The sequence below is a fragment of the Rhea americana genome, unplaced genomic scaffold (genome assembly GCF_003343005.1).
Source record: "Rhea americana isolate MKP2758 unplaced genomic scaffold, rheAme1 scaffold_1, whole genome shotgun sequence".
Taxonomy (NCBI): Eukaryota; Metazoa; Chordata; class Aves; order Rheiformes; family Rheidae; genus Rhea; species Rhea americana.
Genome location: NW_028185038.1, coordinates 15,733,639 through 15,744,377, shown reverse-complemented (window position 1 = coordinate 15,744,377; position 10,739 = coordinate 15,733,639). Strand labels below are relative to the sequence as shown.

Genomic DNA, 10,739 nt, shown 5'->3' with positions numbered 1-10,739 from the left:
TTGTTTTTCAAGCATTTTGAGGTATGCAGGTAAGGTACTGAACTACAGCGCAAACTGACATAATCTGGTTTCCGAGAGAGGAGTTCTCCGTATCCGTTGTTGCTTGCTTTAAAGTGAGGTTCTAAGACAGAAGTATGTGCCACCGCATTTTCCACTCCCTTTTCACACTGTTTGCAAGAGGTGGCAGTGCAGCTAATACTTTGGGTTAGCTACTGGGGAGTTACTTGGAAACATTATTTTTTTACAGCAGGGGAAACTATCCAGTGGAGACAGAGAGGTACTTGCCTCATTTGCTATGAATTTAGCTAATGTAGCTTGGCGTGTAATGGTTGATTTTTAGACAGGCATATGGCTTGGCTTACCTCTTCACTTAGCATCTCCAGGAAGGTAATTCGGTTTCCGATGTGTTTGTGTGGGTGATATGATAGAGTGAAAGGACGAGGAGAGGGGTCATTTTTTTTTTCTGAAAAGCTTCTGATTTTTCTGTTACATTCCTTAAAAAAAAAAAACAATAAAAAGAAACCCTCAAATCCCCAGCTATTTAATTTAGGACACTCTGGGTTTATTTCAGCAGTGAAGTAGTACAGCGTAGTGGAACAAATTTACTGCAGTTTTTGTAAACAGGACAATTTTATATGTTGCTAAAATAAGAAGTATAGTAAACTAGATAACATTTGTTGCCTTCTGAGATTTGTTTACAATGAAGAAATGAGATTTGTAGTTGCTCCTTAGTTTCCATTGGTATCAGTACTTCCATGTTTTAAAGATATCTTTGTTTATATAGACGCATAAGGATTTCTAGCTAAAAYATCTGTATATCAATATATTAGTATTTTATATTAATGTATTTATATTAAAAAGAATGTGCTCTGATGAGCACAATGTTGTAACTGGAAGAGAAAATGRTAGATCTTGCAAAACATTTTGCAATGGATAGAGCGGGTTCAAAAACTTCCAATGTCRTTACACAATCTCCTGTAAAGAAAAACTTAGAGTCACAGAATCAGTAAGGTTGGAAGGGACCTCYGGAGATCASCTAGTCCAACCTCCCTGCTCAGCAGGGGCACCTAAAGCATGCTAAACAGCATTGCATCCAGGTGGGCCTTGAACATCTCCAGAGAAGGAGATTTGCTACTTCACTGTAACAACTCTCTATTTTAAAAAATGCAAACAGCAGACTAATATTTTTATTGGCAATTGCCACAGTGGAGAGAGGCAATCTGACATCAACCAACTTTTTCTTTCTTTCCAAGTGTTAAATTGAGCTCATACGTTTTTTATCATTTTTGCACTTTTCTTTAATTACTGCACTCTTACCAGTAGTTGTTAGTAACCTCCATCACCACCATTGTGGTGCTCGATTTAAATGAGATGATTCCCTGTACTGATGTCGAAGATTGACAGCTGCGTTATAATGAAAGTTGTAACAAATATCTACCCAGGGCCCATAACATTTGTTAGCGCGAGCACACCTCTTTATGTCCCGATAACCTTTAATTTTGCTATTCTAGAGCAGACAAAAGCATCTTCAGTGAAACCGCCTGGTAACTACACCAACAGAGCCCTCTTTGTCGCTTCAAGCGTACTTAAGTGATGCCTATATGCTTATTTAATAAGCTACTGTATATACTGCTGTCTCTTGTCGTGGGTGCTGGATGGAGCCGACGTGTTGTCTGCTCGAGAGAACCGTGCTGGTGTAACTATTTCAGCGTGGATACTCTGCAATTTAATGCTCGGCAGGGTCGCGTGACTTGCTGGAGCACAAAGAATTTGCAATAGAGCCTGTAATAAAAAAGACTGAGGAATCATACCTACTAATTTACTACTGAAAAAAAAATATTCCCTCCCTTATGCCAGGCATAGGGGTGAACGCTAGGCTATTTTATAATAGACTGCACATGTTTTGTGTCTAGTGACTCATTAATTTTTCTCTATATTTATTACAGAGCTGCAGTTGCTCCCTGTAAAAAGCCCCGCGTAAAACTAAAAGCTTTCTGTGCTGTACTTAGTTGCTTGTTAATTTTTCACGGACCCGTATGGACTTTGGGACTGGGAGGAAGAGTGATGGGGGAAGGGGGAGTTTGGCAAAAGTAATTTGGCTGTTCCTGAGACTGAATACAGGGACACTAAGGTAATTTTTCCCAATAACCTTCCCCTCCTGCAACAGGTTTTTGGGAGAATTTGAACGTTCGTCAGCCGGTTTGCTTTGGATCCGGAGGAATTTTTGTGGATATGTGGAGTATACGTAAATAGGCTACACTAACTTCCTTTTCACMGTGAGCCAAAAGTGAGCTTTTATCTTTTTAAAGGGAGCTAATATGCTGCCCTCGTTCTGTTTGAACTGTTTTCCCATGAGRGCAGCTCGGTTTTTCTGCCCGTGACGCTGCCCGGCGGGCTGAGGCTTGGATAACTTTCCACCTGAATATTTGACTCGCTGGGGGTTTCTGTTTCCGCGCGGTTTCGGTGCCGTACGTTTTTTGGATCTGTCTCTGGGCGTAGATGCCTCCTTACCTGTTGTGCATTCGTGCACATAGGGAAGCCGAGAGCAACGTGATTTCAGAGCCGTTCCTGCAGATTTTTCTTGAGCTGTTGTAAGACTGAACGGTCGTAATTTAGCTCTGCTGGTTGTCACAGCTCTATCGGTTTCGGAGCACTGTTCCCATTCGGGGAGATAGGACAGYGTAAAAGCGAGTGAGAGAGTTATTTTCCGAGTTGCCTGTTCTTGGGACRGGGAGGAGAGTTGCAGTGCGGCAATTTGCTGGATGAACTGCTSCCACCTCCCTCCCTCCCTCTCTTCCCAGTCCCGGAGAACAGATATTATTTGAAAGGTCGCGGTTTGGGAAGCAGCGCGAAGCYGGGAACCGCAGACTCCAAAGCCGTTTGAGATCCGACACTTGTCGTGCTGTGTAACGGAGGATAAGTGATTTCACTGGAGGGTTTCAGCATCTGAGCTTTTAAACTGAGGACAGCACGAATATCTGGAGAATATTGAGACTTAATTGGCAAGTTCAGTAGGCACAAATTGAGCTTTTCTTTTTGCTTTGTTTACTTGCAGAGAAAAGGCTAAGACTGAATAAAAGACCAGGAGAGCGTGCGTGGTGTGTGTTGGCGTTTGGTGTCCAATTTACTGCCTTCCCTTTTGYGTGTCTGATTTCTGCTGTTTAGCGACTCCTTATTGAACCTGGCAGGGCAGAGAAATACTAGGCTGTTCTAATGAAGGTATATAGGCACAAGAGTGAGGTTTTTCAAATTTGATATATCGCCTGAAATTGCATTCAGTGCGTTTTTGTGCCGTGTCCGTTACAAGTTGATAAATGTTTTGATTTAAATATGAATACAGACCTGGAAAACTTCTTATTTTCTTCCTTTTTTAATACATTTTTCTCACTGAGGACAGTTTTACTTGAAAAGGAGAGGTTAACCCATCATACTTTCGTCCTTGTAACAGTTGCAGGTTTTAAAAATTTCAGGAGCTTTCTCAGCTGCTTCTCTCTTTGGAAGCAAGTATCAAAGATGCGGAGATATGAAATTTCTCTAGCCCTACGTGTTTGTTTTTTTTCATAATGGAAAGTAAAATTTGTCTGTCATCCTCGTCTTTTGAACCTGCTTTCTAACATGTGTACTTTTTTTTTTAATACGGATCGTTGCTTCAATATTTCCATGCTTTAAATATACACATACTAGTTGCTTCTCTACACTCGTTGTTTATAAGCACTTGTATCAGTACATTTGGGGTGGGGGGGAAGAGTGTATAAAAGATCACATGTAAATCTAAGGAAAAGACCCTTTTCCTGTTGCGAGTGCTGAACTTTCCCTCCGAGTTCATTGCAGAGCTGGCGTCGGGAGGCGCCGATCGCTGCGGTGCTGGAAACGCCCTCGCGGAGCCCGGGAAAGGGGGCCGACGCCGCGTGTGGCACGTGCTTCCCTCCGGAAAGCAGCCCAGCCCATCGTTTCGGAAGCGTCCAGCAACCAAACGTGCCTGTCTTCTGGGCTGGTTGATTTTTTTTTCCCCCCCTTTTGTTTTCATTTTACCCGGCTATCCATTTTTTATCCATTAGGTCTTGATGCCTTAGCAAAGAGTTCAGTAAGTTCAAAGGTATCATCAAAGTCTGACTAAAAATTACAAAGACACTAAGATTTCTTTTTTCTGTCAATTATCTAAATTTAATTTTTAAGAATAGACTGCTCTTCTGTCAAATGCCCAATTGCTCTAGGCATCTCGAAACTGCATTAGAGTGGTAATAGCTTTCTTTAATTCTATTTATGCGCGTCTCCAGATTTCTCTGTTCGTAGAGTCTGCGGGCCGGGGAGAAAGTAGTGCTCYGCTTGTAGACATCATACAAGCGCAAAACGAGAGATGATCCTTGTCGTAAGGAGTTCACGGTTTAAATAGACGCAGACAAAAGAGGAGATAACTGAGATGTGAAGAGAATTAAAACACAAGTGGCTTGCCCAGAGTCGCACAGGAGGCCTGTGTTACAGCGCAAAGAACCAAAACCATAATCTGAGTATTACTCTTATCTTAACCACAGGACTAAGAAGAGAAATTCTAGAACAAAATTCTTACTTTCTCAACGTAACTCCAGGCGTAAGTTGGCTGGGAGTTTGAATTCGTCCAGTGATGTGAGAGCTAGACTGCTTGACTGCTTTGGCTTCAAGATAAATCAAGAGAGATTAAGCTAAATAAAAAACAAAACAACGCTCCCTCCCACCGCACACGGTTCTTTGGAGCTGTGGCTTCGGATTCTAAATGCACAATAGTGATTGTATTTCTTTACTAAACAAGTGCTGGCTTTCTGTAATTATTTTCTAAAGTAAATCACAGCTTATCATCATTGAGGCATATCATATATTTATAAGCCAACTCTACAGAATTCTAATAATTCTGTACAATTTTATAGATTTTTTAAAATTATGTTTGGGATTTATGACTTTTTTTTTTTTTTTTTTGAGAGAGAGAGGTTAGGGTGAGACTCAAAGTTAGGTCTTAGGTACCTAAGTCAGATGCCCAGTTCTCCCTCTGTAGGTCTTTAGAGGAATCTCTCCGTTAACTGTTGTGGAGAAACTGAGGCATGTTGGACTGCTGAACTATATAACTTAAATCTTTGACACAAGTTACATGTGTAGGGCAAACTGTGTCCACGCTTGCACTCTTTTCTTTGGAGGCTTTCTTTTTTAGGCCAGTATCCTGACTGCTTGACCAGTAATGTTTCATTATGCTTTTCATAAAGAAAAATATTTTTTTTTCTCTGAAGTCTAACTTAAATTGCAATTGAAAATCAGCCCATCAAATTTAGAATAAAATAGTGTCTCTCCAGCAGATCACTACTGGGTATTGGCATGTTTTGCCTTGGAGGTGTATCTAACTGGTAGGTAAAGTGACTCATAGTTTATGAAGTCTGTAGGTTTCATCTGATGRAAAGATACTGTGTAAAGTATTTTTGTTATCAAAAGATGCATGAGGCTTGAGGCAGATGGGTTCTTTTTTGCTAGCTGTAAGCTATAGTTGATTCAACAAATTGTATCATTTTCTAGATTGAAAAATAATTCTTAGTCTGTTACATTTTGGTAAAGGGACACTTTCTGCATATTGAATTCTTGCATTGCTCATTCTAGTATTTGTTATAAAATAGGAAGCTGTTTTGGGTGGTGTTGCTTGGTGTTGATGATTGCCAGGTTGCTGCTCCTTGGTTTTGCTTGCTTTGCTTYTTGATTTGCAGCCCTTTACAATGGTGTAGACTGAAACAAAATGCTTTTAAATTAGAGTATGTTCTTAACCTGAAACGTTTTACAGCACTGGCTAGAGGGTAATTGGGTGAACAGTAAAACTGGGAGAATTGTGGGGCAGTAACCTCCATTGTAGAGTAAGCGGTGAGCYGTAGTGGATGGCTGATCACGTAGTGATCACGTAGTGATCTCTACTCATAGATCTTCAGGTCAATTTTTTAAACTAGATCTTTGTGAAAATGATGGTTTTTTGTTTTTTTTGTTTTTTTTTTTTTTGGTTACAGATGGCCGCACAGATCCCATTTTGGATGACGTCGGCGATGCCTTCAAGCTTATGGGGGTTAACCTGCACGAGCTGGAAGATTATATACACAATATTGAACCTGTCACCTTCGCACATCAAATCCCTTCGTTTCCCGTCAGTAAGAACAATGTTCTACAGTTTCCCCAGCCTGGAAGTAAAGATGCAGAAGAAAGGAAAGAATACATCCCTGATTATATGCCACCCATTGTCTCCTCTCAAGAAGGTGCGAAATTAATTAYTTACTTTAATTTTTGGTCCCTGTGTGTTTGCGTATTTGTTCATATCTTTGAGCTGGCGAGGTTGTTCTCCCGTAGTCGTCACCCAGAAAGGACCCCTGGGTATTACGTAAGCAGTGATGATGCTAAAACACAGTTTCAAAACAGGTAGCAGCACTTTGGCAAGTTTCTTTTGCATTGTTATTTGCCTCAAAGATTACATGATGTTAAATATACTTGCTTCTGTAACACGTTTAACTTTAAAATATTGGGTGAGAATAGAAATCAATGATTTACAGTACATCAGCCAAGCCTGTGTTAGCATCCCTGTCTTATACATACAGCAAGAGCTTGTGCAACTTGGTAAAGGAGGGGAAGAAGAAAAAAAGGCAGGTTGATGAGACTGGCTCAGTATTCCCAGCTCTTGTGGGCTGATTCTTCCTCCTTCGAACAAATTTAACAAAGTAATAAACCTCTTCTGATTAAAATAAAGTCAAATTGAAGCAAGTGAGAGTAGTTCAGAGGCACAGCGCTTGCTTCTGATTCTCCCTGCCAACTCTGATTAGTGTTTTATTGTCGCTGTTCCAAGTGCTCTCCTTTCCTTTGTTATATAAAAGTCCAACGGAAGCAGAGGTTGAGAACGGTTCGTTTTAACAGTGAAACACACTATTCAAATGCTATGAAATCCTTCCTTCAGCTGTAATTAACTTGAGAATTTTAACAGTGTAAGGAACAGAAAAAGCAGAATAATTTCTTCTAATTTCCTTAAGTTACAAGAATCTTCACTGGTAACTAATAGGAAAAAGATTTAAGAACTATGACCAACCTAATTCTCCCTTTGAATAGTGACCATTTCCTCACAAAGGATATTTTTGTAATAAAAATATGCAACCCTGCGGACTGGGTACAAAAACAGCAGAGAGAACAATATTCTTTCCCAAATAGTATAACAAATAGAAACAACTCTCACAAGATATTTATTTCATTTAAAATTTGTTTGGGAACAGAGTGAATATCGTACTCTATAATACATAGTGTTCTTTTGGAGTAACTTAGCCCTCAAAGACTGAGCACTGGACTACATGTAAAAATTCTGTACAATGCAAAGATGAACATAAATGCCATCTCCTCGTTGGTAAGATGAAATCTGTTGATTTGCTGCTACGAGTGTGTGGGACAGTTACTCAATGCTTTCGTAATGTGTGAGTGTATCTTCCACCTTTCAAACATCACGTTCAGGTGTATAGATCCAGGTACGATGTGTTTCGGTTAGACTAACCGAAATAATAGTCGGGAACAGTTCTCTGAAATCTAAATAAATGTCAGATAAAACGGGTTTTAAGTGTGTAGTGTTGTTGAGGAGCAGGATGCTATTTCCAGTAATAATGTGAGGACTTGCTCATGCTGCTGAGTGTTTCTGAAACTCGGTAGACCTGACTTTTATTTTCTTTAATTGAATGTAATGTGTAGCTGTTTTTTAGATGAATAGCATTTTAATGTCCCAGCAAGTAAAAATGCTGTTCAAAGCATTTTTTTTATCAACCCAATATTTTCTTGGGTTGATAAAGGAGAGATTTTAGTATCTTCTTATGAAATTTGCTAAAAGGATTGGTTTTAAAACCTAAATACAAACTTTCTTAAGCAGAAGGGTACAGCACAAAACGTAAATATCACGCATCTGGACAGTATTAATAAAAATATAGAGAAAGAAGACTTTGGAAAAGCAAATACAGATTTTAGCTACTCTCTTCTGGTTAGTTTCTTGATACACTTTAGCCTGATTTTTTTTTTTCAGGAGGTAAACAGCATTCTGTTAGAAAAAAATCAGCGTCTTTGAAGTATAACAAGTTTCTGAGCTGTGTGTGTGTGTGTTTTTAATTGGAAAATCATACTTTAAAAATATGCAAGAAAGATCAAATCTGAAAAGGCTCAGAGCAGCTGTAGCTGAATATAGGAACATAGGGAGGRAGAGACAAGAGTATTACAGGCTCAGTCTGGCAATACATGACATACAAACCGAGACTAAAAATTGAAATGGGGACAGTTGTGCTTTTTTTTTTCTATGTAACTTTTTATACTCTCTCTCTTGCCAGTTAGATCCAGGAGTTAGATTTTAGCAGTCCTTATAAATAATGTATGAAGCCTTTTAACACCCGAAGCAAGAAGATATTATTTCCAAAGTTGGATGAGAACCAGGAAAACTTCCAAAGCCTAGGGCTAGTATATCAGAGGACCTATAGATACAACGTGAAAAAAAACAAATAGAAGGGTTCATATATATACATATATATATGTGTGTGTGTGTGTRTRTRYRYAYACACACACACACACACACACACACACAYATATATACACACATACATCAAACACAAATTTTAAATACAGCTACTGAATGTGGATTTGTTATAGTTCATGTAAAATACTTGTACTAGATAATGTTTTAATTTTGAATTGTTTTCTGAAAATTACATTTGTAAATTTGTGCCTGGTACTTTTTGGAAGGGTTGAGATGGCTCGAGGAGCTCTATTGTATATGCTTTTTTTGTGTTTTACTGCTAGTAGAATTTGGAGGAAAACACTTACTTCTGCAGATTAATGGGCTGCRTCTCAAAAACACTCAAGAATTACAGAAATTGTTTGAATAGGTTGAATAGATCTTTATATATTAAAAAAAAACTGAACAAACCTGTTGCTGTTAGAGTTATACAGCTCAGAATATTTGTTTACTGAATAATTATCTTTATTACCTAATGAAGGAAGGCTTCATGCATGTTACAGTGTGTACTATAAATCTTTCAATCACTTAAAGGAACTTCCAGGAAAACTTGTTATGTCCCATTTTGTGTTAAAACTTAGAGCTCGGCTTGTGTCATATTTGTTTACTGATATAATTCAGATATTACTAGCGCTGATATATTCCAGCAATAACGTAGCCTTGATGGTTTAAGGATATAAGCAAAACAAGCTTTAYTGGGAGAGGTAATATCTTTCAATGTTATCTGTTGATCTAATTATAAGTAGTATCTCTGGTGACAAACGGACTTCATAGGTAATTTTGGCTAGGTGCTTTCATAGTAAAAGCATTTTTTCTTGTTCATTTTTTTTTTTACAAAAGTGTTCAGTATGGACCACGACCAGTAGGTGTTGCTAACCTCCTTCTCAAAAGTGCTCTTGTTCTGTGTGTGCAGCTAATTTCTTATTTCCATCTAGTCTAGAACTGGTGGTGGTGGTRTATTCGGAGTATACGGTCTACCCAGCAGCTTGTGCGATGCCTTAGTTTTCATTACCAGAGACCTTATAGGAACAAAAAGGCCCTGTCCAGCATCAAGAGTTTTTTTTTTCCCCGCCCTGATTTTCTTCATATATAATCAATAGTAAGAAATCATGCTGAAGCATCTCCCTAAGTGATTTCCTAAGTTTGAGGGGCTGCTGGCAGGGGAGAGGCAAATAGATGTTTATGATTTGTTATTTGCAGCAGTTGGCAGTTAGTTCGGTGCTACAAGTTTTATGCCAAGACAGCTGAAAACGTTTTCTTGCATTGAATACGGAGTGTCTCGTTTTGGTAACTTGGGGTAACTAGATGATCTACTGTGTGCTTCACATGCTTGCACTGAAAGAACCTGCATATGAAAATATGTTTTATAAAACAATCTGATTCACTATTGCCATGGCAAATGTTGGAGTTTTAGTGGTATATTTTTAACAAAGGACACTGAAGGGATAATTTTCTGCCAATGTATCATGATGTTTGCTCTCTGCCTATTTTTAATTAGTCTCCTTTTTGTTTTTACTGAGTTATTTTAGCACTGTTGTCACTAAAATGTCATGGTAAACTTGTAAGACAGATTAAAAAAGGAGAGAAAAATAAATTAGTTGCCARACATGATGGTCATGCTTTATTTCTCGGGCTTTAATGTAAGAGAACATACATTTTGCAATAATAAATCAACTTCATAGAATCTGTTGATTTCATTTGAAGTAAAACAGTTCTGAGTTGAATCTAGGCCAGCTGAAAAAGCCTGGATGCTTTTCCACAGTTAATAATAATCGCTATTACATTTACTTTGTGATAATGTTTAGAGCCCTGGGTCCTGATGCATTAAGAACTATATATCATTCTGCATAATACTGGAAAAATGCAAAGCGTGCATCCTCCGTGCACTATAGTAACCTTGTTTTTTAAGCTGCRTGGAAACTGTCTCTACCTGTGCTTGCTGCATCTTGTTAGTACCACATTCATCATAATAATAATAAAAAAAAAAACTTTTAATTATATTTTTTTCTCTGACTGCTTGAAGTGATAAGTAGTCCATTTCTGCTTCTCTGATTGGGAGACTGAAAAAATTACTTTTATGCATGTGATGCCATTAGTAGTTTATTGTGTTTGCATGAGACCCTGATTTTCCCCTTATGCTGTAGTTGTGCTGAGGTAGGTCAGAAGCATCTGGAGAGAAATACATGAGAAGCTCTTCAGTAAGCACAAGTTGAGTTTT

At 38.5% G+C, this 10,739-nt stretch overlaps 1 protein-coding gene across 1 annotated transcript in view; it reads left to right on the top strand.

Moving 5' to 3' along the window:
- The first annotated feature begins 1,387 nt into the window (after positions 1–1,387).
- The window catches only part of TAF3 (TATA-box binding protein associated factor 3), a 103,209-nt gene continuing 93,857 nt past the window's right edge, over positions 1,388–10,739 (top strand). The window contains exons 1-3 of the mRNA XM_085325826.1: positions 1,388–1,544; positions 2,168–2,245; positions 6,012–6,254. Coding sequence (XP_085181952.1) covers positions 1,388–1,544; positions 2,168–2,245; positions 6,012–6,254 — 478 coding nt within the window. The remainder of the gene's footprint in view (positions 1,545–2,167; positions 2,246–6,011; positions 6,255–10,739) is intronic.